At 38.9% G+C, this 27,650-nt stretch overlaps 2 protein-coding genes across 3 annotated transcripts in view; one reads left to right on the top strand and one right to left on the bottom strand.

Annotated features, from left to right (window-relative positions):
* The window catches only part of LOC128690919 (xylulose kinase), a 49,252-nt gene extending 41,846 nt beyond the window's left edge, over nt 1–7,406 (top strand). For both annotated transcript variants that reach the window (XM_070088737.1, XM_070089281.1), the window contains one exon: nt 238–7,406. In XM_070088737.1, the coding sequence (XP_069944838.1) occupies nt 238–318 (81 nt within the window). In that variant the 3' untranslated portion in view covers nt 319–7,406. The remainder of the gene's footprint in view (nt 1–237) is intronic.
* On the bottom strand, nt 7,301–26,000 carry eIF6 (eukaryotic translation initiation factor 6). The gene is made up of 6 exons (XM_053773764.2): nt 25,789–26,000; nt 15,408–15,493; nt 15,052–15,227; nt 11,583–11,759; nt 10,775–10,956; nt 7,301–7,804 (listed from the first exon to the last, which is right to left on the bottom strand). Exons 1-6 carry the CDS (start codon nt 25,893–25,895, stop codon nt 7,795–7,797), a joined length of 738 nt encoding a protein of 245 aa, XP_053629739.1. The 5' UTR covers nt 25,896–26,000; the 3' UTR covers nt 7,301–7,794.
* Nucleotides 26,001–27,650: the final 1,650 nt, after the last annotated feature.

Here is a 27,650-nt window from a genome sequence, read left to right as displayed (position 1 = left end):
AAGTTTCTCCTTTGTATGGACTGATGAAGCCACTGTGTGGCAAAACATTTCCTCTATAAAGATACCCAAGAGTTGCACATGTGTCTAATTCAACAACATGTTGGTTCTCTGAACCATTCATCTACAGATGGATTACCTACAACTTGGTTTATGTTTTGGACATATTGTAACTTCCTTTATAAATTATATTTTATATACAGCCATAAAAAGTACTGTTTAAACTTTTATTTTACATAGGTATATACTCCTTTGGTAGAGCGTTATCTTCATCTAGAGTCATCGCTGTTGGCTACCAAGAACAACATTCCCTCCATCTAGCATTGCTACTGTTTACCATCAAGAAGAATGCTATCTCATCTCAAGCTGTTATTGTTGGCTGCTAAGAAATTCTCCTCCATCTTTACTCATTACTGTTGGCTGCCAGGAATATATGCTCTATCAAGAGGTAGTCAGGAACACTGAGTGTTAGGTAAGGATAGGAACACTGCCATGAATGTATTAGCAGTAGCTAAAAATGTTCACATGGCTCTATTTGTTGGCTGGGAAACTTAAGGTGCTTTTGATTTAGTGTTTAAAGTCTAACTTTGCCTTAATTACATTAAAATTTATAAAGCTTGCCTCACTTATATCAGAAAAATATTTTTTTTCTAGCACTTGCAAAAAATATTATTAAATAAGTGATATAAATAATATATAAAAAAAAGTCTGTAAAAATAACTAGTCATTCATTTCTATTATATGTAACTTTTTCTTTTAGAAACTCTACAATATGTGGTATGAGAGACTGAGAGTAAATGAAAGATTTATCTTATTTTACAATACAGCCTCTTCTCACTTAGCGACATGCTCGTTTAATGATGACTTGGACTTACAACGGGCTCTGACCAGTATGCATAATTAATGTATATTAGAGCTGATTTCCTCTATTCTGTTTATTACGATATACAGTACATTGCTGTTTAACCCTTTGAGGGTCGACAGGCCCTCTCCGAAACTCGTTCTCAGAGTCGGCCAAATTTCAAAAAAAAAAAAATTTTTTTTTCTTATGAAAAAATAGTTTTTTTTTTTCTAAACATTATAGGCTAAACAAAAAATTTTTACCGTCAATACTTACCGAGATATGGTGGCGTGAAGTTTGCCAAAATTGAACAACATCTGGTAACATCGCTGACTGCCGTCACCCGGTATTTTTCTATTTACTTTTTTATGTACTATTTTCAATTATTTTTAAAATTTTCTTTTTCTGAGTAACTTTTATGGCCTCTGAGGCCAACATGATCAGTATTTTGTAAGTTATTTCTTTTTCAATACTACACAATAAGGGCGTAAACACTGTTGTCATTATTTTGTTTGTAGAAAATATTTACACAAACAAATGATATGAAATGTTGTTTATTACTATTTTTCTATATTTTATATACACATATACAGTCACAGGGAATGTTTCTAGAAGTTCTGCAGCCTGTGGAACTCTTTGAAACATGGTGTCATGCACAGTGGTGTTTTACACTCCTCACACATAAAACGAGTGTCTCTGCGTTGTTGTGGGCGTTTTTTTGTATGTGCACAGACGTAACACCTCTTCTGAGCCTTTTTCTTGAAAGCAGTAGCAGGCAGTTTTACCAGGAAGTGATCACCATGCTTCAGACGAGCAGGTAGTTGTTGATAATTTGGTGGGCGGTCAATTGCAGGTGTTGTTCCTTGGTACTTGAATACTATTTGTCTGATGACAGACAAACAGAATTTGCCGTACTGTGGTTTGTTTCTGGTCCTCATCTTGTACATATTATAAGCATTGAGCATGGAAATGTCCAGAAGATGGAAAAACAGTTTGATGTACCACTTATAACTCTTGCGAACACAATCAGCAAACCCAATCTGCATGTCACATTTGTCCACTGAACGCATGTTGAAGGTGTAATCAATCACAGCTGCAGGTTTTAGAATGGGTTCATTGGTCTCTCTATGCTGCCTGCCACTGTCTGCCATTTCATTAGGGTGAACTGATGACAACAGTGTGACATCTCGTTTGTCATGCCACCGAAATGCCATGATGTCATTGGCAGCAAACGCCTGCACCTCACCTCTACGAGTGCCAGCGTCAAACCTGGGCATATGTTTCCGATTTGCACGTACTGTGCCACACACATCTGTCATGTTCACTCGCAAAAAATCACTGAGTGAGGGGCTTGTGTACCAGTTATCTGTATATAATATATGCCCCTTACCAAGGTATGGTTCTATCATTGTTCTAACCACATCACCTGAGATGCCCAATAACTTCCTGGTATTTTGCAATGTATAACTTCCAGTGTACACAATAATATCCAATACCAGACCACTGTAACAATCACAAAGCACAAACAACTTTATACCAAAGTGTTTCCTCTTGCTTGGTATGTACTGCTTGAAAGAGAGTCTTCCTTTGAACAGAATCAAAGACTCGTCAATTACAAGCTTCCTGAAGGGATAAAAATGCGTATTGAATTTCTCTTTCAGATACACAAACACATTCCTAATCTTATATAACCTGTCAGGCCTGGTTTTATCTGAGAAGTGAAGCATACGTAACATTAGCACAAATCGATTCACTGGCATTATATCACTGAAACCTGGGGTTGCAATCAGGCGGTCTGTTGACCAGTATGATTTCACTTTGTGCTTATACACATGTGGCATAAGCATTATTGTGGCAAAGAAAAGATACATCTCAGCCACAGTTGCCTCCTTCCACTGGTGTAGACGTGATTTTGGTGAAAGTAATGTGTTTGCCATGGTGTACTCGTAGTATGTGTTGCTTTCCATGACAATACTTTCCATCAGTGGTTCGTCAAAGAATAACTCGAAACATTCCAGTTCAGTGGCATTGTTCCCAAGTGTACAAGATGGCCGTATTCCACTTTGGCTGTCACCAAACTGGTGGGCATTTGGAACAAAATTGACAGCTTCCTGCCAATCCCAGGTGCGGTCTGCTGGTGGGTACTTAACAATGACAGGTGGTTGTGGTTGTGGAGGCTGGTGTGGTGGGTGGGTGGGGGATGGTGGCCTTTGTTGTAGATCAGCTGACGCAGCGGCGTGGGTGGCAGCATGGCCCACTGCTGGTGCCTCACCGCCGGCACCACTACCACCACGCACATTTTCCATCCCAATTGCAACAGTATCATCGTCATTTTTACTGTCTGTTCCTGTTGTACAGCCACGGGATGTACTCCGAGATACACTCCTTCCCCTTGGCATAGCATATGGCACACTACCAGAGCGCATATATCGTCGTATATACTGACGCTTCACTGGGGAATATTGCACTTCACTATCACTACTGGAACTAGTTTGAAGAGCTTGTAGTTCATATTCACAGTCACTATCATCTCCCATGCTCTCATCTGAGTCTGGGATTTGGGAAAATAGAAGTTTCCTCTTGGATTCTGGTACAACTGAACGTGAACAAGACGGCCCAGCACCAGAGGTGGAAAGCTGAGGGTCGTCTGGGTTTTCCTCACTATTACCGATATTATGGTCATTAGTTTCGGTCAAAACCTCGCCAAAACCTTGAAACTCATCTTCACTGGCACTTCCATCTGTATTAGAACTGTCACTGGGGAACAAAAGTGTCCCAATTCGCCGAGGAGTGAGGAGCTTCTTACCGCGAGGCATGGTGGACATTGTTTACTAAGAGGGCGTTCCCACAATGCACCACTGGGTCCCAGATTTTTTTTCTACCGCGCACACCGACCACACAGACCCATTCTCTCACATGTAGGCCTACCAGCCTTTTCCCGCGAGATTTGACGGCGCTAGAATTTGTGCGTACTAGTACGTCAAAAACCCCTGCACGTAAGACGTACTAGTACGTCCAAAACCCTCAAAGGGTTAAACATTCAAAAATATACCAGAAATGTTATAAATGGTGCAAAGGTGATGTTAAAACAATATCCAAGATAGTTGATATAGACCCACTACCATTATAGTATGCTCCTCACTTAGCGACAAATTCGTTTACCGATGTGGTCTTACGAAAGGAACTCCGTCATTAAGTGAGGAGAGGCTGTGTTAATATTTTAATACTAATGTTGCACGAAGTTTGTGCTTTTAACAAAGTTAATATAATTATGAGCATCTTAGTTTGTAAGTTTGTAAAGCAGCTTCAACATTTGCATTCTATAAACTGACTCCTGTGCTTTTATTTGCAAAATAAGAATATCTGAGCTGCCGTATCACACCTCTGCAGACAGTATTGGTGTCAAGATATTTGATACAGCTCTTTATTTTTACTTAAATTTATATAGAGAACAGCAGTAAAAAATAGGTTGTAACATGTAATTATTGACTAATGTGTAGTGACTCAAAGGCTAATTACAGTACTGTACTTGATAATTTAAGTTATTCACTTGCTGTTGCTCGAGGTATTTAAAATTGAGTACTGTATGATCACAAATGGTGGCTCTCATTCCATTTTTTGTCAATGTACTGCCTCGGTGAGAGACAGCCGACTTGATAAAAAAAAAAAAAAATGGTTAAAAACGGGAGCCAGTCTTGCTAGCTCATCTGCATTCATTCTTGATGTGCTGACACTTTGGTAGTAAGCATCAATCTTCATTGTTAAAAATGATGCTTTGAAAGCAGACCGAGTATGTTAATTAGGCTAGTTTATTGTAATGAGCAGCTATCAGTGCTTACATAAATTGTGTGATGACCTATTAGTAACTGGAATATTATGAAATATAAATCTTAGGAAGTTTTGTTCCTATATCTGAACTTCGCAAGATGTCCTGATAATAGTGAAGGGTTCTTGGTACAAGGATTTGGAGCTGCCCTTCCCCTCAAATTAAAGTTTACCTCCCCTGTGGGTTTAGTGCTACCTTGAATACATAAAAGTTACAAACCAAAGTTAACATTAAATGAAAACTTATGGGTTAAACAGCAGTGCTGTGTAATATGTGTTTAGTTCTTACTTTTTAATATAAAAACTGATGCATCAAACCCATATGGGTCTTGCAGATTGTTGAGGAATAAGAGGGTGACCAGATTAGATCCAAGATAAGTAGGTAGCTCCAGCTCCTTTAAAAATGCTTCACTAGAACATTGACAGCTCATTTTTCCCACTTATGTGTTTAGTAGTAGTATTTATTGCATGTCACCTTGTATTACATCCCTGATCCTTTCAAGGACAGCATGAAGGGCTCTTGGATCCAAGGATTTGGACCTACTCTTCCTTTCTTCAGGTCAAACCTGATAACTGTTATTCCCAAGCTACTGTAAAACTACATAGGGGCTTATTTTCATGAATACACATTTACCCTTAAACTGTCCAAATGTAGATCTCCATTCACTTGTGTAGCGCTCCAAACGTAGATCTATTTTTTTTACGCAAAAAAGCACATAAAATCGAATATAGATCTATGTTTGGAGCACTACGCGAGTGAACATTGATCTGTTTGGACAGTTTAAGGGTTAATAATGTAATGATAAACTTATTACATAGCCATGTATAACTGATATGGGTTTAGTGCTTATTTTTTTTTGTATGTATAATAGTAATACAATATTACATTTGTGGGAAGAGCTAAGCCAAAAGGAATCATACAGTACCTTGGGAATAGAGGCAATCAATTTGATTCAAGAAAGGAGGGGCTGGCTCCATTTCCTTGAACCAATAACCTTTCACTGGCATCAGTGCACCTTTGAAGGTACTGAGATGAGAAAATAATCAGCATTTGGTAGGAATATGCTAAATTATCATAACCTGTCATTTTTTTTTTTCCATCTATAACTTCAAGTGGTGTGGAGCTACCTTCCCTTTCAACAGATCAAACCTGACTGAACGTTCTCAGGGCACTATGATCCCTACAGTTTTCCCATGAATATAATAAATTTTAAGTGCTAAATCTGTAATACTTAATACATGTAGAGAACATTTTATATAAATATTTTTTGTTACAAAAAAAAAAAAAAAAAAAGTGTTTCAGTAACTTATATCAGTGTCAAGTTATTATAAGTTTACTTTAAGGTGGGCAATATATGGTGTCAAGCCACAGTTATAGAGGAATGGGGAAATATTTACACTAGTGGGTACTTGGCTAAATATTTAAAATTGTGGTGGTGTGATGTAGCTCTGGGTAATGTAGGTAGTGGTGTGTGCCAAGGTTTATGTAGGCCTTCATCCTTTCCAGTGCAGTGGGATTTCACAAAATATATTGAAGGGAAAACCACTAAACCTGTAGGGGTAATACAAGGCCTGAGAAATAAAGGCAGTCAGGTTTAATTTGAAGTGGCCCCAATTCCTTGTATGAAGAGCCCTTTATCCTTGACGGGCATTCATGTAATAATATGAAGCAATAGTTTATCATCTAGCCGACTTCAGTCGCATGACTGCAAAAGCTTATTTTAGTAACCGCTTGTACATATTTTATTTTTGTGTTAATTTTAACACTGCAAATACATAAATTTAGTAATAATAGTAACCACAGCTCAGAGGGACCAGGGTTCCATTCCTAGACGAGTGAAAGTTGAGACCTTTTCCCTTTACCTACTTGTTTCACTTAGCATTAAGTTGTTACCTAGGTGTTAGTTGCAGCCTTAGGGAGAGGATTACAGGACCCCATTGGAAATAAGCCAGTCTGATGACATGACTATTGTATTATTTTGTTTGGATTATCTTCATAATCTTGTTTAACTGAGCCTCTCCCTCTTCTCAGTGACATTCCAAATAAAGCACAGAAGTAAGGACCCAAAAGAAGAAAAACACTTGCTAAAAGCATGCATACATCACTTCATATGGCCCTCAGAACTAATCACCACTCACTCTTCCAGAAGGTAGGCACTTTACTTCCCACCACCAGGACAGTCTGGGAAACTAGTTAGCCAGGCTTGGGTCCTGGAAGTAGGACGTACAGTACCTGCACTCTGGAGGGGGGTTCTGAACTGATATCTGCATGCTTCTGACAAGATCACAATTGAATAAATGGTGAATGTTTCTATTTTTTGAGTCTCCCCACCTTGGTAGATGACTGAATTGTAGTTTTTTTTATACCATTGTGTATAGTTTTGCTTTCCTGTGTAAAATATTAATTGGTATAAAGAAAATGTTAATATATAATAAAACTAATTTTTCTCAGTGTATATTCCAAAGACTAGATATCAGTTACCTGGAGCAGGAGCCTTTCAACATCAAGGTACTTGGTCTTTAATATATGGGACTTTGTAATACACTGCGTGAATATAAATATAAAATTCAATAATCATTTTAGGATTATGGTACTCTTAATCCCTCTGAATATTGCCCACCTCAGGTACTGAAACATTTTCACAATTTGAATATGGCATATATTTGGTATGTAATTAAATACAACAAAACATTTTCATGTAAAATAATAAAAATGAACTGGGAATACAGCACACTGAACCAACGTATAGTTTTTATCTCTAATAATCCCTTAAGATTAGATGAAACAAAAGCTATTTGGAACAACGACAAAAGCTCCTTCCATACCTCTTGTCCTTCAACTGGAAACAATTTATCAGGTGCTATGCATTTATGATACTGACAGAATTTTTTTAAAGGCCAAGAGGATGATATACCAACAAATGCCATGGGCCTTACATTTAAAAAAAAAAAAAACTGTACAACATTCTCCAGATTTGCATCATTAACATATAGCCATCCCCTGTTCTCTGCAACCTTTTGCACAGCACAGTAGTCTGTGCAGAGAAACATTAAAATAAAAAGATTTTAAATTAAAAATTATCCACTTCTGTACCTTTTTTGTTTCACGTTAATGGTGTTGCCTGTCCCAATTATGTCATACTGAAAAAAAGAAAATTAAGCTACATTAATTCGTTTAAATATACAAGTTTAAATAACAAATTTCCTCACAGCTACCAATACAGTGGTCCCTTGCATCATGATATTAATCTGTTCCAGATGTATTATACCTCCAAACTATCACAACTCAAACCCCAAAATACATGGTTTCATAGTATGTAATTAGTTAATAGACCCCAGAAGTACAACTTTTACTGTACTGTACTGTGCAGTCAGATATTACTGTAGGCATTATCTCCCTTCATCTGCTTCTCTTATCCACAATTACAACTCTTTCTATTTTTATGATAAACTCTTTGCCTTTTTCACTAGCTTAGATTTGTCAGCCACTTTAATATTCTTTATTTCTTTTTGCTTGATAATAGCAGAGATGGTCAATTGTAAAAAGCCGTACTCGTGCACTAATTTCAACAAGTCGGCCATCTCCCACCGAGGCAGGGCGACCCAAAAAGAAAACATCCCCAAAATTAGTGAGAAAATACTCATACCTTCAAAATGAAGAGTAAACAAATAAACTGCAGGTACAAACTCTACTATTGGCTGAGATCCTACCAGAGACATTCAACCCTATTGCTGAGTGGCTGCTAAGAGAAGTTACCAGTTTGCTCGTTGGAAGAGCCACCCACATGTGCTGACAATAATAATGTGTATGTGTTAATGCTTTAGGGTCGAATCTATGAACTCCTTTGTTAGAGATGAGTGTTTGCACCTGGCTGTGTTGCCAGGAATAATACTGTAATAATTATTTTTACAAGTACATGATACAACTATTACAGACCTAGTTGACATTACTGGCATACTACTGTACATAATCCTAGTTATGCAGAGCATTTCAGGCAACTTAAGTTAATCTTGTTCCTTAGGATGCGACCCACAACAGTCCTACCATTATATGCAACTCAAACCTAAATTCCTCTGAGGGTAAATCATAACTCCAGCTCATCGTAACTCAAGAGATTACTGTATAATAGCAAGACAACATTTGATAATGATTTTTTTTTCATGGTGGGAGGAGGATGGGAGGATCACCCTACCTTAGTGGGAGATGACCAGTGTTTAAAAAATAAATGAATAGAAATGAAAATTTTTTTTTTATTTTTCTTCTTTTACATACCCTCCAAAACTCCTCCATGAACCTTCAAAACTTTTCAAATCTACCAAAAGAGCAGTCGTCATCAAATTACTCTGAAAACTCCCAATTCCTATCATTTATTATCTTTTAATCTCATTCCTCCCCAACACCCTAGAGATACTTTATTTCAGCATGATAGTCTTTCTACAGAGGTGAATGGCATTTAGGTGTGCATGCAGAAAACCCCTTATTATGCAGAGCATTTTGGGCAAACTTAAGACTAACCAAGATTATTAAGTCAATGACAAAATAACTGGTTTTATATAGTCTCTCAGGTGGTTGTAAATATAAATTTAGGAGTTACAATGAATACAAGAGAAGTGAATATCCTATTGGTACATGCTATATGGCTTATCAAGTTCTGTTTAAAGCACTGGAGGTTATTATGATTATAGATAGTGAGGATTCTAGCATATTAATGTGGTCACTGTTGTAATGGTTGAGGATTATATATTAAGAATAAGATTATACTGTTTTCCATATGTTTGTGACATTGAGAATATGGATATATAGGTTTCACATGTTTAGCTGATGTTGAGATATGTTAGGGAAAGGTGCTTTTTAATGGTAGTTTTGATGATGATGGCCGAGACAGTGGCTCTGGAGAGTTCCGGCAGTTTTTTCCAGATATTGGACCCTTTTATGTACATAAAATTTGTACACAGATTTAGCTGGACACAGGGTATGTCAGAGATTTTTGTGCCTAGTATTATGTCTATGGGTCCTGTTGCAACTATTAAGAAAGTGCTTCAGGTTGAGAGTAATACTGGAATTTATTGTTCTGTAAATGAAGGTTGCACAGTAGTAAGAGTGAATATTTTATATAGTGAGTAGATTTAGGTCTTTGAAGAGTGGAGTTGTGTGTTGTCTAGCAGTGGACTGTGATCATTATTACTGTGGCTTTTTGTTGAGTTATTATTGGCTTCAGGTGATTTTCTGTTGTGGATCCCCAGGCACAAATAGCATATGTGAGGTAGGGGTAGATCAGTGAATAGTATAATGTAAGTAGTGCCATTTGTGGTACATAATAACGCATCTTTGAGAGGATGCCAACTGTTTTGGACACTTGTTGTGCGTTGGATATGGGTGTTGTTGTCAGGCTGCAGACCCAGAAATTTTCCCTCAACATATTTAGCTATAAGCGTATTGTTAACCATAATGTTTAGTTGGGCATTACTGGCTCTGCTCCCAAACATAATGTAGAGGGTTTTGTTAATGTTAGGTGTAAGTTTATTGGTAGTCATCCAGGTTGATATTTTTAAGAGCTCTTCATTAACAATGTTGAGTGATGCTGGATTTGGGTGGGAGATGACAAAAGTTGTGTCGTCAGCAAAGAGAACAGGTCTAAGCTGTTGCGATACATTTGGAAGGTTGCTGATGTATGAAAGGAAAAGTAGAATTCACTTCTTTTATAATCCCAAGTAGGCTCTCAGACTGCTAGTGTAGCATCTGGGTTCAAAGACCAACACTTCTGGGTACCCTTACAAAGTTACATGATATATAATAGCTATCCTGGTCACTGCATTATAGTACGTAATACTACCCACTCGGAGGAAGTCTCGACATCTGGATATGATGTCTGCTTGCTGCATATATATGATAGATCAATGGTAAGCAATGCGAACAGTTACAGCATTGTCTGAGCATATACTACAAAGTAATTGGCAGTACAATGATATTCAATTCAACAAAATGTTAGTGACTGCTTGCATATCATAGAAGCTTACAATGTAAAAAATAAAGCATAAATTACAGGGGACAATGAAGGAATAACATAAAATTCGGTATACTGTAAACTGTTTTGCTTTTAGCACACTCACCTATCAATAAGTGCTTTTCTCATGGTTGTAGATATAGCAGACTGTGGAGCATCATTGATCTTGAAGATACTTTCAATTACATTGAGCTCTGTTGCTGTTGTATCCATACCACAGAAAGCTGCCCAATCATTCACGAGCAAACCTGCTGCTAAAGCATTGCTTCCTCTGTTTACCGTGCCAGCCTGTAACATTATATTTTCAAACCATGTAATTATAAATCACATGATCATACTAATCTATGATGCTTTGTAATCTTTCAATCTTTCCCTCCTCTCACTACACATTTAATATACTGGCCATTTCCCATTATAATATGACCAAAGAAAAATTCACTAGTATTTGCTCTAGCTGTATTGTCAGAGGTGTAGACAGTGAAAAATAATGTCACTTAACAAAAGGGGGAAATAATCCTACCACTTACGAGAGAGATGATGGGTTCTTAGTCATGCAAACATTGTGGGAAGTGGCACCCCTCCCAGAGAAGAGACCCTTATTTTCAGCCATAAATCATTCAAAATGTACCAGCATCTGTCCCAACACTAAGATTTTCTTTAACTGACAGATAATCAATAGTAAGTTTTAATGACTAATCTGCTAAACCTTTAAGATTTATTGTCTCTAATCAGATTAAAGTTTTTATAAGGAATCATTAGAAAATGCAGTAGATTAAATGAAAAATTCCTACACAAGTAGGTCAAGTATGGATAAGTAGTACCTCAAAGGTTAAAAGTTTACAGCACTGCCACCTGACAACCCTAGATAGCTTTGATTACTAAGCACAACTGATATACTGTACATGAACACTTACCACAAGGGGAACTTGTAACAGCATTGAGAGTTCATCCTGTTCTTGGGTGGGAGTAGCAGGATGCACAATACCTCCTTGATTTGAAAGCACAGCATAGGATCCCACTAGAACATTGTTTGCTACTGTATGACGAAACACTTCCACTTGCAAGACATCGTGGATTGTTTCCTCCGTTTCCTGGACAAGGTTCAGACATTAAATATTCTAACCCATGTATATGGAATAGGTGGTAAGTTACTAAATGCTGTAAAGTTTTTATGAGGATAGTGAGGTTAGGGTGTGCAGAAGAGAGGAAGAATACTTCCCGGTAAAAGTAGGTCTTAGACAGGGATGTGTAATGTCACCATGGTTGTTTAATATATTTATAGATGGGGTTGTAAAAGAAGTAAATGCTAGGGTGTTTGGGAGAGGGGTGGGATTAAATTATGGGGAATCAAATACAAATTGGGAATTGACACAGTTACTTTTTGCTGATGATACTGTGCTTATGGGGCATTCTAAAGAAAAATTGCAAAGGTTAGTGGACGAGTTTGAGAGTGTGTGTAAAGGTAGAAAGTTGAAAGTGAATGAAGAAAAGAGTAAGGTGGTGAGGGTATCAAATGATTTAGATAAGAAAAATTTGATATCAAATTGGGGAGGAGTAGTATGGAAGAAGTGAATGTTTTCAGATATTTGGGAGTTGACGTGTCAGCAGATGGATTTATGAAGGATGAGGTTAATCATAGAATTGAAGGAAAAAAGGCAAGTGGTGCATTGAGGTATATGTGGAGACAAAAAAACATTATCTATGGAGGCAAAGAAGGGAATGTATGAAAGTATAGTAGTACCAACACTCTTATATGGGTGTGAAGCTTGAGTTGTAAATGCTGCAGTGAGGAAGAATTTGGAGGCAGTGGAGATGTCCTGTCTAAGGGCAATGTGTGGTGTAAATATTATGCAGAAAATTCAGTGTGGAAATTAGGAGAAGGTGTGGAGTTAATAAAAGTATTAGTCAGAGGGCTGAAGAAGGGTTGTTTAGGTTGTTTGGTCATTTAGAGAATGGATCAAAGTAGAATGACATGGAGAGTGTATAAATCTGTAGGGAAAGGAAGGCGGTGTAGGGGTCGTCCTCGAAAAGGATGGAGGGAGGGGGTAAAGGGGGTTTTGTGGGCGAGGGGTTTGGACTTCCAGCAAGCATGCGTGAGCATGTTAGATAGGAGTGAATGGAGACAAATGGTATTTGGGACCTGACGAGCTGTTGGAGTGTGAGCAGGGTAATATTTAGTAAAGGGATTCAGGGAACCGGTTATTTTTATATAACCGGACTTGAGTCCTGGGAATGGGAAGTACAATACCTGCACTTTAAAGTAGGGTTTGGGATATTGGCAGTTTGGAGGGATATGTTGTGCATCTTTATACGTATATGCTTCTAAACTGTTGTATTCTGAGCACCTCTGCAAAAACAGTGATTATGTGCGAGTGAGGTGAAAGTGTTGAATGATGAAAGTATTTTCTTTTTGGGGATTTTTTCTTTCTTTCTGGGTCACCCTGCCTCGGTGGGAGATGGCCGACTTGTTAAAAAAAAAAAAAATTGAGATGTGGTAGCCAGGCAACTTTTAGTCCAATTATTTCTTTCGTATGCCTTCACTCAGGGCGTCATTTCTTCTAAAAATGGTGTTACGTGAGAATGGGAGTGTTTCTCTATTTATTCTACTGCATCAACGTGGAAACAACTTGTACAAAACGTAAAGTGATGAAAATCAGACATGTTCGTCTGGTTTGTTTGCATTGTGTGGGGAGGGTGGCCCCTGCAGAGTACCCATACTTCCCAAACTTGACTTCTTACACATAACACTCACCTCTCGCCCTACATTAAGACTACAAATATTTTAAGGAAAGTAATGGGTGTATTGAGTGTGTATTTTACTATTTATTGTTTTTAATGCCTAGTTCTATTAATAATGTAATATAGTGTAAATTTGTTACCTGGCATTTATAGGCATTTATAAGGGGAAAAAATGGCGTTCTGCTTTCCGAAGATGTTTGCTATCTGGCAGTAGCCTGGAACCTAACCTGCCGTATAAGTGGGGCCCTACTGTATATGTATATGAATGTGTATATATAAACCTACCATCCGACTTACGGCCTGCTCGACTTACGACCACTCGACTTACGACCACTCGACTTACGACCACTCGACTTACGACCACTCGACTTACGACCACTCGACTTACGACCACTCGACTTACGACCACTCGACTTACGACCACTCGACTTACGACCACTCGACTTACGACCACTCGACTTACGACCACTCGACTTACGACCACTCGACTTACGACCACTCGACTTACGACCACTCGACTTACGACCGTGTTTTTTATGCCAAATTTCTGGGAAATAAACAACTATTTGTGCTGTACACAGTGTTTATCCTAAACCTTACAGTATAAAATACAGTACTAACAGCATAAAAAGTAAAGTAAAACATGAAATATCAAAATACAACAATAAAATAAAGTCATTACAAAAATGTTTTGTTGATATTCAGTAGTAAAGTTCGACTTACGACCATTTCGACTTATGACCGGTTTCTTGGAACCAAACTCGGTCGTAAGTCGGATGGTAGGTGTATTTTTTTCTTTCAACAAACCAGCCATATTCCACCAAAGCAGGGTGGCCCAAAAAGAAAAACAAAAGTTTCTCTTTAACTTTAGTAGTGTATACAGCAGGTGTTACTAGCCCCTTGCTCCCGGCATTTTAGTCACCTCTTATGACATGCATGGCTTATTGAATTTTCATGAAGGATTTCCTTAATGTGTTTTATTTCATTACCAGTAGTGTATATTATTGTGTTCATGTCACACTAAGTAAGTCTGGATCCTTCAGCATTGCATGGTGAAGGGTTAGAGTGGCAGGAATATCAAGGGTAAGTACAAAGTAAATGGAGAAATTGAAAGTTAATGTTGTGATCAGCCTTAGTTAAGAGGTCACCTCAGTTAAATAAAAAATATCTTGCATCAACAGTGGGATTTTCTGAGGATGGGAGACAAAGTAAGTATGGTAAAGCATTTAAAGAGGCTGAAGCTCTGTGATGAACTGGGCAATATATATATATATTTTTTTTTTTGGAGGGGGGGGGGGTTAATGTCACTATGACTTTACTTATGCAGTGGAGCTGGGCACCTTCCCATGAGATAACCATGGCAAATCCGGTACGCCAATGTGTGCTTGCATAATTACCGTTTTTTATACTAACAGCAACGGGCTTCCTGGTCCCAAGAAGATTGACTATACAATGGCTGTTAGGAAAATATGAGTAAAAACAAACATGAAATGTCTCCTCTACTGGAAATTTAAATACAATAAAGTAAGGAATGTATGCAGAATATTCATGCAAATAGTAATTAAGAACCAATAAAATAAACTCATTACATCACTAATTATGACAGATCTCTACCTTAGAAATTTAAAAAATGAAGGAACATACCCTATCTATATCTGGATGAACAAGTGCAACATAATCATTACAGACAACTACATTTCCAAGAGCAGATAATCGTTCCTCTATCCGCTGAACTTTGACTTTATCTGGGAGATGGTCTCGCAGGAGTTGCAATTCTGTATCTGTCGTCGTACTGGGCACCAGAAGACCATGTCGATTGCCTGTAATTTCAGATACACAATGATAATTAAGTAACTAAGTAGTATATGTAATAGGTATATCACAGGTTGTCCCTTTCATTTAATAAGTTATTGTATATAATGGACAATTACATTTATCAAATACAGTAAAGTACAATACTTCAAACTTTAGAAAACATGTCTAACAAGTACTGCACATACCTGTAACCATTGTTCCTATAATGCGACAACCAGCTATGGACGTAAACACAACAGGAATTGTATCACTCAACTGCTCCTCAAAGATGCTGAAATAAAAATCATATTAACTTACTCCTCAAAAGCTATTATAAAATAATGTTATTAGAGATAAAGTGGTGAAGAATAAGATGACATTACAGATACATCAAAATAGAGGGTTATCTTACAAACCAATATATCCAAATATGTAAAAGCACAGTATAATAATAATAATAATAATAATAATCTAATCAAAAAATAAATTAGAGGGGCAAGGGAATGCTAGACCATATATATAGGACAATAGGACTAGAGTGATGAAAAAAGAAATCTATTTGAATCCAAATGAAGACAAGTTATAACGAGATCATTTAACCCTTTGGGGGTTTCGGCCGTATTAGTACGACCCAGGGTTTTTTGACGTACTAGTATGCCTAAATTCTAGCGCCCTCAAATCTAGTGGGAGAAAGCTGGTAGGCCTACATATGAAAGAATGGGTCTATGTGGTCAGTGTGTACAGTATAAAAAAAATCCTGCAGCACACAGTGCATAATGAGAAAAAAACGACCGTTTTTCTGGAATAAAACAGCGACTTTGCACTGTATTTTCGTATGGTATTTATTGTTGTATTCTAGTTTTCTTGGTCTCATTTTATAGAATGGAAGACATATTACAGAAATTGAGATGATTTTGACTGATTTTACAATGAAAAGTACCTTGAAATTGAGCTCAAAGTGGCAGAAATGTTCGATTTTTACCAAAGTTCGAAAGTAAACAAATCATGCCAAGCGTCCAATACACGTCAACTGGTGAGTCTAATATTCTTTCACAAGTGTGCCGATGTTATTTATACCATTTCTACACTAATGCAGCAGTCTGCATAACAGTAAATCTTCTATTTTTTGTAAGAATAAAAATTCAAAGTGGAAATCAAAAGAATGTAAGAGGGGCCTTGAGACGTGACTAATGAACAGAGGAAATGTCATTTTAGTGCCAGGAATGTCTTTGTTTATCCTGGACCCTATTCGGAAATTGGCATCTTTTGAAATTTGTGTGAAATTGGCAAAATTGCTAAATTCTGACCACTGTACTGGATAGTTGAAATTGGTAAATGGGTGGTTTCTTGCACTCATTTAATAGAAAAAATGGAGTTCTAGCGAAATATTCATGTTTGTTGTAGACTAGTACAGTGGAATTGGCTGAAAATGGGGCTCAAAGTGGGCAAAATCGCCGATGCGTAAACATCGCCGACACCGCTAACTTTGCGAGAGCATAATTCCGTAAGTTTTCCATCAAATTTCATACTTTTGATGTCATTATGATCGGGAAAAGATTCTCTATCTTTTCATAAGAAGAAAATTTTTTTTTTTTTTAAATTTGGCTGACCCTGAGAGCGAGTCTTGGAGAGGGCCTGTCGACCCTCAAAGGGTTGAACATACTTCCTGTCTGTTATCACAAAAATTTTCACATGAAATTCCAAACTAACAATTATAAATAACCCAATGAAAACAAATTATACATGATCATAATACTCGAGAACAAACAAGACCCCTGGGCCAACACAAACTGTTTTTAAGGGTTTATAAAGAATGAAGAGATGAACTTGAAAAATCCATTAATTAGCTAGTCTTTTCAAGATACAGTGCAACCCTAAAATATCAGAAATGTTTATTTCTAGGCCCACTAATTGCAAACCGGCCCCTCTGCATTGCTTGAGTAGGAAATTTCCCATACAGTCTACAACAGTTGACCCAAAAATAAACAGACCCACTGGAAAAAAAACAAACAAAAAATCAGCTAGCTCAGTGCCCAGCTCTAGAGCTGACCCTGACCCAGCCAAAGTGCAAATCCAGATTCAGCTAAATGCCCTTCTACAGCCACCACAGCTATAGCCCCTAGTACAGATGTGGTAAAGGAGTCCTCTTCCGGGAAAAATGTTGGCCTACTGACAACGGATGGTGGCGTGTCTGGTTTGGCTATGGAGGACTGTAGTGCAGTTTTAGGATCTGCACAGATTAGGAATACATCCAGTGTGAATTGTATCCAGCCAAAAACAAAATGGTGCAAATTCTATGTTTGGGGCATTTGTAAGCATGGATTATCAGGGAAAACAAATGAGACATGCAACTTTGAGCTTCCCAAAAAATACCGCGAACTCCTGTCTAAAGAAGCGTGTCATTTTACCTCTTGAAAATTCTTCCACCCTGAGATGTGTCATTCTTCAGTCCTCAAAAAACAATGTTACAATACCCACTGCCCTGCATACCACCTAAAAGGGACCAGGAGGCACACACCTCGTATAACAAATCATAGTTATGGTAGCTATGACAACTCCACTCCAAGTGATTTTTTAGTGTTAGGAATTGAAGAAAATGGAAAGAAATAACCAAAATAGTTCTCCACCTTGGAGCCTTGTTGGACTGGAGGCACAGCCAGTGGCCCCGCTGGACTCGCAACTACTGATGCCTACAACGAAATCCCCCCAATAAACATACAACATAACCTCATTTATATTTGCTATATACAGGGCCTTAAGCCATCCACCAACAATAAAATACCTTTCATTAGTGGACTTCTAGGGGAGTTAAATGCAATGTTTGCAGCCTTCATAGAGACCCACACAAAAGATTACTTTGACAGTGAAATATGGATACCTGGGTACAACCATTTTAGACGAGACTGAAAAAACAGGCAACAAGGGGGGTTATTGGCCTGTATGTCAAAAAATTGCTCATTTGCACAGAGATACTGAACACCACAAATGATGTAGTTGAAGTTCTAACAAAAATCGAGAACCAAAACTTAGTCATTGTACTTGTATATAAGCCGCCAGATGTAACTTTCCAACAGTCGAAAGAACAGCTATCCAAAATTGACTCCTGTCTGGAAAACCTTCCAGCCCCATCCACAAACATCTTGCTGCTTGGTGACTTCAATCTAAGACGTACAAAATGGAAGAGTATAGCAAATAATGTTGTAGCAGATAAGTCACACACATGAGCTACTGAATTTCTGCAATAAAAACACCCTAAGTCAGCAGACAGTGGAGCCAACAATACTGAAGAACACACAAGACCTTATTTTCACAAATAATGAGGACCTGGTAAGAAACATATCAAAAACAACTAATTCTGATCACAAACTAATCAGTAGAGAACCCTCAAAGCTGTATGCATTTTGCTGATCAGGACCCCTTTGCATGTAAGTCTGGGGTCCTGATCAGCAAAATGCATACAGCTATGAGGGTACCATTACTAAATTCAACTTCAACAAGAACATCAACTGGGATCAGGTAAACTATTCCCTAAATGAAACATGGTGGAAAGTTATCTTAAATTACACGAACCCTAACCTGGTAGCCGAAGCATGTTCAAGGCATATTCCCCTAAGAAAAAAGGAGAGAAGTAAACTGGAGAGAGAGACGCTCCCTCTACAGGAGAAGGCGAAGAATCATTGAGCTCCTCAAGAATGCCAGATTATCTGAAACACGGAAGGAAATACTAACCAGGGAAATGGAAACATTAAGCTGAAGTTAAAGGACTCGTACGAGCCTGGCCCATGGCCGGGCTCAGAGAATAGATACTCTCTCGAAACTCTTCAAAGGTATATCAAAGGTATCCAGGAGAGACAAGAGGAGCTAAAAGCGATAAGTGACATTGAAAGAAATTTGAAATATTTCTTTTCATATGCCAAAAACCACTTCTAGTATAGGGCCCCTACTCAGACATGATGGATCCTACACAGATGACAACAAAAAAATGAGCGAGATACTGAAATCTCAATATGATTGTGTTCAGAGAACCACTAATCAGTCTAAAGATAGACAATCCAAACAATTTTTTCATGAATGAGCCTCAAAACCCTGCCAATGTATGCCAAATTTCTGACATAACCCTAACTCCACTAGACTTTGAGAAAGCCCCAGGCCCAGACTCTTGGAACTCGGTGTTCATTAAGAATTGCAAGAAACCCCTCTCACGAGCCTTAAGTATACTATGGAGAGGGAGCATACACACAAGCGAGATTCCAGTCGCTAAAAGCAACGGATACAGCCCCACTCCATAAAGGTGGCAGCAAAGCAATAGCCAAGAACTACAGACCAATAGTTTTAACATCCCACATCATAAAAAGTTTTGAAAGAGTTCTAAGCAGCAGGATAGCAAACCACTTGGACTCCCAAAAATTGCACAATCCAGGGCAACATGGTTTCAGAGCAGGTCGCTCCTGCCTCTCGCAACTACTGGACCACTGCGCTATGGTCTTAGATGCACTGGAAAACAAACAGAATGCAGATGTTGTATACACTGATTTTGTAAAAGCCTTTGACAAGTGCTATCATGGTGTAAAAGCACATAAAATGCATGCTGAAGGGATAACTGGCAAAGTAGGCAGATGGAGCTTCAACTTTCTAACTAATCGCACACAAAGAGTAGTGGTAAACAGAGTTAAATCAGAAGCTGCCATAGTGAAGAGCTCTGTTCCACAAGGCACAGTACTTGCTCTATCCTGTTCCTCGTTCTCATATCAGACAGACAGATGTAAACCATAGCACTGTATCATCTGCAAGTGTGTCATCCATTGAGGACACAGCAAATCTCCAAAAAGATATAGATCAAGTTTTCCAATGGGCAATGGAAAACAACAATGTTCAATGAAGACAGAGAGGACTGAGTATACTACAAACTCTAATCACACAATAGAGCAGAAAAGTAACGTGAAGAACCTGGGTGTGGTAATGTCCAAAGATCTCACTTTCAAGGACCACAACAATGCCAATATCACATCTGCGACAAAACTGATAGGATGGATAATGAGAACATTCAAGACAAGAGATGCTAAGCCAATGATGATCCTTTTTAAATCACTTGTTCTCTCTAGGCTGTACATAGCATCCCCATTCAAGGCAGGTGAAATTGCAGATCTAGAGAATATACAGAGAACCTTTACTGCATGTTTAAGTTCCATCAAACACCTTAACTACTGGGAATGCCTGGAAGCTCTTGACTTGTACTCATTGGAGTGCAGGTGAGAGAGATGCATCAAAATCTACACCTGGAAGATTCTGGGGAGACTGGTTCCTAATCTGTACACAGAAATCACTCCCTACAAAAGCAAAAGATTTGGCAGGCGATGCAACATACCCCCAATGAAGAGGAGGGGGTGCCACTGGTACACTGAGAAAACACAATCCAGGGCCCAAGACTGTTCAACAGCCTCCCACCATGTTTCAGTGTTCACTCTCTGTGCTTTGTGTAGTATAACAGGAGAGACTATGTGATGGCAGGGTTTACTGTTTTCAGGAGGATTCTTGCTAAGACTTCGGAGATGGTGAAGCTGCCGTTGTTTTGTTTAATTGTATTCGAAACAGCGATCAGTGCTGATTCAAGGCACTTGCGTGAGCGGAAATTCGTTTCTTTTATCACTAATTGGGCGTCTCTGAATTTCATAAGATGATTGGTGGAATTTCGGTGTTGTACACAGGCGTTGTTTAAGTTGTCGTTCCTACATGCGTATATGTGTTCATTGAGGTGGGTGTCGAGGTTTCTTGCTGTTTCACCTACGTAGATCTTGTCACAGCCTCCACAGGGTATAGTGTAAACTCCTGCATTGACTGGTTCGTGGTGCTTGGGTTTTGTCCTGGTTAGATCCTTTATTGAAGTGGTAGAAGCGATGGCGACTCTGGTGTTAGCTTGTGAAAGTACTTTTGAGACGTTTAGTGCAACCTGGCTGTTGGGAAGAATTATAACTTTGTTGGGAGCGGTGTTGATGCGTGGAGAATTGATGATCTGAAGAGCTCTTTTCTTGCAGTCTTTGATGAAAAAAGAAGGAAATTGTAACTCAGTGAATGTTTGGTGAATATAAGTACATTCCTCGTCAAGAAACTCAGGACTACAAATTCGGTATGCTCTTAGGAAAAACCCGATGATGATGCCTCTTTTGGTCTTGGTATCTTGACTGGAATAGAAGTGTGTGAGATCATTTTTATTGGTGGGTTTCCGATAAACTTGAAATCTTAGGTTGTTGTCTACTTTGTGAATGAGGACGTCGAGGAAAGGTAGCTTGTCATTGGACTCTTCTTCTAGTGTAAACTGAATCGCTGGTTCAACTGCGTTGAGCCTTGCCTGAAGATCCCGTACATCAAAACGTTTTGGAGTTATTACGAGGACATCGTCCACGTAACGTAACCAAGTGACGCTTGAAGGGATGATGTTGGCGAAGTGTTCGGACTCTAGGTGTTCCATGTACAAGTTGGCTAGGACGGCACTTATTGGGGACCCCATTCCCATGCCGTAGGTTTGTTTGTAGAGCTTGTTATTGAAGGAAAAACAGTTGAAGTTAACACAGAGTTCAATCAAGTCAACAAAATCTCCGGGAGGTAAAGGAAGATTAAGGTCCTGGTTGACTTTACGTCGTAGAACCTCGATGGCTTTTTTGGTAGGTACTTTTGTGAAGAGGGAAGTCACATCCAAACTGCTTAGTTTCTTGTTACGGATGGAGAGGTTACAGATGCGGTTGAGAAGGTCGCCTGAGTGTTTAAGATGAGCGGGGCTGATGGTCCCCAGAAGGCAGGAAAGATGTTTGGCAAGAACTCCGGCTAGTTTGTGTGGAGCACTGCCTATTCCTGACGTGATTGGTCTGAGAGGAATATTGTGTTTATGGGTCTTGGGTAAACCATACATGTGTGCTGGTTTAGGGTTGCTTGGTAACAAGTACAGAAGTTTCTTCCCTTCTCTAGTGCGTTTGAGTATTTGTCTGGTTTTGTATAGAAAGTCTTTGGTGAGCGTCTCCCACTGTTGAGTGCTGATGGGTTCGTATGTAGATTGATCATTCAAAAGGTCCATCATTTTAGTGTTGTAGTCACTGGTGTTGAGTATGACGACTCCACCTCCTTTGTCGGCGGTGGTGACGATAATGTTGGGGTCGTTGGCGAGGTCCTTAAGGGCAGTGATGTATCTTCTAGGAAGATTAGAAGAAGGTTCACATAAAGCTGCAGTTGAACCAGCGATTCAGTTTACACTAGAAGAAGAGTCCAATGACAAGCTACCTTTCCTCGACGTCCTCATTCACAAAGTAGACAACAACCTAAGATTTCAAGTTTATCGGAAACCCACCAATAAAAATGATCTCACACACTTCTATTCCAGTCAAGATACCAAGACCAAAAGAGGCATCATCATCGGGTTTTTCCTAAGAGCATACCGAATTTGTAGTCCTGAGTTTCTTGACGAGGAATGTACTTATATTCACCAAACATTCACTGAGTTACAATTTCCTTCTTTTTTCATCAAAGACTGCAAGAAAAGAGCTCTTCAGATCATCAATTCTCCACGCATCAACACCGCTCCCAACAAAGTTATAATTCTTCCCAACAGCCAGGTTGCACTAAACGTCTCAAAAGTACTTTCACAAGCTAACACCAGAGTCGCCATCGCTTCTACCACTTCAATAAAGGATCTAACCAGGACAAAACCCAAGCACCACGAACCAGTCAATGCAGGAGTTTACACTATACCCTGTGGAGGCTGTGACAAGATCTACGTAGGTGAAACAGCAAGAAACCTCGACACCCGCCTCAATGAACACATATACGCATGTAGGAACGACAACTTAAACAACGCCTGTGTACAACACCGAAATTCCACCAATCATCTTATGAAATTCAGAGACGCCCAATTAGTGATAAAAGAAACGAATTTCCGCTCACGCAAGTGCCTTGAATCAGCACTGATCGCTGTTTCGACTACAATTAAACAAAACGGCAGCTTCACCATCTCCGAAGTCTTAGCAAGAATCCTCCTGAAAACAGTAAACCCTGCCATCACATAGTCTCTCCTGTTATACTACACAAAGCACAGAGAGTGAACACTGAAACAAGCTGCCTCATTCCAGTTTATATTTGTCCAACCTATTTTTATGTTACCCAAGTAATAGCTTTTATATCCTTTTACTCATCTACGAATTAATTGCTCTACCATATTGTATTACTTTTGTCACTACCACTACTACTACTACTACTACCACTAGTGAACATCGAAATGGTACCTCACTAGTATTCACCTCACTCTGAGCCTTTATATACCCTCTGTGTCCATGTATTGTTTGTAATGGCTTGATAAAGCTCCTGGAGAGCGAAACGTTGCCACAATAAATGTCACATTAGTTGCACTTGTGTCCTTTTACTTTACATATTGTTGGTAATTCTACCAACTTTATTACAGCCTCCCACCAGCCATAAGGGACATTACCAATAGACCCCTGGTTGTCTTCAAGAGGTAGCTGGACAGATACCTATGCAGAAGAGCATATCTGAAAGTACAACACGTCAAACTTTAAAGTAGATGATATACAACAGCAGTCAACCACAACGAGTTCCACTCATGTCAGCCAAGAACAGGGAACTGATTGCTACAATGGGAAAAGGTTCACCAAAACTGAAGTCGGTGCTGGATCAGCCGGGCTGTGGTTTGTACATTGGACTATGTGCGACCAGCAGTAACAGCCTCAGTGATCAGGCCCTGATCCACCAGGCAGCCTGGTCGTGGACAGAGTTGCAGGGGCATTGATCCCTGGAATGCCCTCCAGGTAAACATTGAACTGTCATCGAAGTTAGTTTGAAAAATATGCTACTTGGGTGGAGAACTCGAGGGGAAACTTGGGGAAGAGATGGATGTTTTTCCTGCCCAAGGTGCTAGTTAATCATACGATGACCATGTGTGACTATTTACTAACTGCAACAGAGATTTCAGGTTACTTTCAAACTGATATTCACACCAATTTTAAATTTATTATCGTATTATGGTTTCTCAGGATTTTAATGCTTTACCAGCCAAGATTGTTGCAATGGTAATAAGATGTAAAGCAAAAGGGAACAAGTGCAACTAATGTGACATTTTTAATGTCACATTAGTTGCACTTGTGTCCTTTTACTTTACATAGTCGGTATTTCTACCAACATTATTACAATGGTAATAAGATGCCTGTGGAAAAGGTGCAAACCAATCATTTTTGTACTACAATGAAAGCAATTTTAAATACACTGAACTAAATATTGAGAAGGCAAAAGTACAGTATAGTAATTAAATAAAGTGGACAGAAGCAAGTATTACTCAGCTCATATTTACTATACTGGAGGAAAGACTACAGTAATTTGAAAGGACTACCATAAAAGGCAAAATTCTTGAGCAGAAATCATCACTGTGGCTCAGTGGTAGTGTCTCTGGCTCACAATGGAAGGACCAGAGCTGCAAGTGTCTGGCTTATCAACTTGTTTGTATTGTATACCATTATTATATTCACAGCTCTTATACTATATGTCTAACAATATAACAATGACCCCAAATGCTCCGTTGTACTTGTAGAAATAAAGATTATTATTGTATCACAGTGTGATTTGACTCAGTTACTTTATGTTAATTTACACAAATTATATAAAACTTAAAAATTCCTGTGTGTCGAACCAGAATAAAAACTTAATGGAGGGGAAAAAAAAGCTAACCTATAAGGGTTTTCCAGTGAATGGAAAATAGAGAAATTCAGATCTGATACGAGAAAACAGCGGAAGCATCAATATCTCGGGGGGGGGGGGATCCTTCCCTACAATGGAAGTTTCACTTTGTAATTTACACACAATACTATGTATGGTAATTGTTATCACCTAAATTTGGGTAATTGTATTTATGTGTAGCTGTACCTAAATAAACTTACAAACACACAGAACACTTAACTCTGACATAAACCCTCCCCTCAAACATCTTACCAACCTCAACAGAACACATGACCATAACACAAGGCACAGATCACTCTTTGATGTTCCTCGTGTCCATCTCACACTATGCAAAAACTCATGCACATAAAAGGCCCTAAAATCTGGAATTCATTACCTGTAAATATAAAAGAAACACTGTCTGTTTATAAATTCAAGTCTCTTCTCAAAAATCACTTACTCACCCACAACTAAATAAAAACTGAATAATTGTATCTCATAAATGTCAACCTGTGACACAATCAAACTTTGTTTCTATTGAACTTCATTACCTAACATAATACTCCATTCTAGTGATTACACAGCAACACAGTAAATAACCATATAACCTGTCTTTGTAATACTCATTTGTGCTAAATTGTTATCTGTTTTACAATAATTTTTGTACCACTGAATATATCATTGCTTAGGTAATCTTAAGTTAATTTTAAGCTGCCCATAATGCTCTGTATACAAGGGACTTTGGCATGCTGCATTTAACTGTATTATTTTGTACTTCACTGTATCATATTCAAATTAATAAATAAATAAAACACTTGCACATTCCTGGAGGCACAAGGGAAGGTGTGGCCTTGACATGACAGACAATAATAAATTTACCTGTAAAAATTTGCCGAAGCTCCGATGCCAGTAAGACAGTAGGCATTAGTCAGCTTGGCAAATACTCCTATTTCATTGGAACCTTCAAACTGGCAGCGAATGGCCATGTTGCAGGTGTGTGGAGAGAGGCAGAGTCAAGACAGCAGACAACTACAGCAGTAACTACACGTGCACTGTCAACAACATCATCTCCCTCCCTCTCACCCCCCCCCCTAAAATATACATTTATCAAAACACTGAAAACCTTAATATGCATATCTATAATTTATAAATTATTAAAAGTCTAACTTTATTAAATTGTTTAATAATTACATATTTTAATAGTAATTATATTAAAAGCTTGCCAAGTTAGTATACATGGAAAAAGCTTAAGATAAACTTGTTAAAGATATATGATCATTGAGGCGCCAACTTCAAACTGGACGAGAATCTTCAACATTGCGCCCACAGGATGATTATGGATATTCATTACCTTTGGGGTGCTTAATTAAACATATTAAAGATCTAAACTGCACATCTAGTTCATTACTTTGTAGTAGTTATTCCTTGAATCAAGACCCCAGCGGGAATACGTCACTGACTACATTGGGTTATATTAGGTAATTCGCTAACCAGAATATTTGTTCAAATAATAAGATATTACAAGGACTCCAATGGAAATAAGGCACTTTGACTTTTTTTTTTAGGTTATCCTAGAAAATTTACACATGTTACTATGTATAATAATTTGTGTAACTGTAGTTACGTGTACCTGTACCTAAATAAACTTACTGATTAATGCAACGTCGTCTAAATAAAAAGTTTCACGTGTGTTTTTTAACGCAATAGTTGCAACTAGTTGCCTGGAGGTTACTTGGAGGTTATTCCGGGGATCAACGCCCCCGCGGCCCGGTCCATGGCCAGGCCTCCCGATGCATCAGGGCCTGATCAACTAGGCTGTTACTGCTGGCCGCAAGCAGTCCAACGTACGAGCCAGTGTGATATGAAACACATCTTTAATACTATTTCTAAGGCTTATATTAAATTTACTGTACTAGTTCCACATTCCTTCCTTTCTCTCTTGTGTTCCCTTTCATAATTCTCCTCTACCTTCTCATGTCAGCACTCCTTTATCATTCACTAATCAGTAACTCACATTTCTGGAGGCTTTACCTGGAGAGTTTGCCTGGAGAGAGTTCCGGGGGTCAACGCCCCCGCGGCCCGGTCTGTGACCAGGCCTCCTGGTGGATCATAGCCTGATCAACCAGGCTGTTGCTGCTGGCTGCACGCAAACCAACGTACGAGCCACAGCCCGGCTGTTCCGGAACTGACTTTAGGTGCTTGTCCAGTGCCAGCTTGAAGACTGCCAGGGGTCTGTTGGTAATCCCCCTTATGTGTGCTGGGAGGCAGTTGAACAGTCTCGGGCCCCTGACACTTATTGTATGGTCTCTTAACGTGCTAGTGACACCCCTGCTTTTCATTGGGGGGATGGTGCATCGTCTGCCAAGTCTTTTGCTTTCGTAGTGAGTGATTTTCGTGTGCAAGTTCGGTACTAGTCCCTCTAGGATTTTCCAGGTGTATATAATCATGTATCTCTCCCTCCTGCGTTCCAGGGAATACAGGTTTAGGAACCTCAAGCGCTCCCAATAATTGAGGTGTTTTATCTCCGTTATGCGCGCCGTGAAAGTTCTCTGTACATTTTCTAGGTCGGCAATTTCACCTGCCTTGAAAGGTGCTGTTAGTGTGCAGCAATATTCCAGCCTAGATAGAACAAGTGACCTGAAGAGTGTCATCATAGGCTTGGCCTCCCTAGTTTTGAAGGTTCTCATTATCCATCCTGTCATTTTTCTAGCAGATGCGATTGATACAATGTTATGGTCCTT

The sequence above is a fragment of the Cherax quadricarinatus genome, chromosome 1 (assembly GCF_038502225.1).
Source record: "Cherax quadricarinatus isolate ZL_2023a chromosome 1, ASM3850222v1, whole genome shotgun sequence".
In the NCBI taxonomy this organism is placed as follows: domain Eukaryota; kingdom Metazoa; phylum Arthropoda; class Malacostraca; order Decapoda; family Parastacidae; genus Cherax; species Cherax quadricarinatus.
Note: the sequence above shows the minus strand (reverse complement) of the source record. Positions and strands in the feature narration are given on the sequence as shown.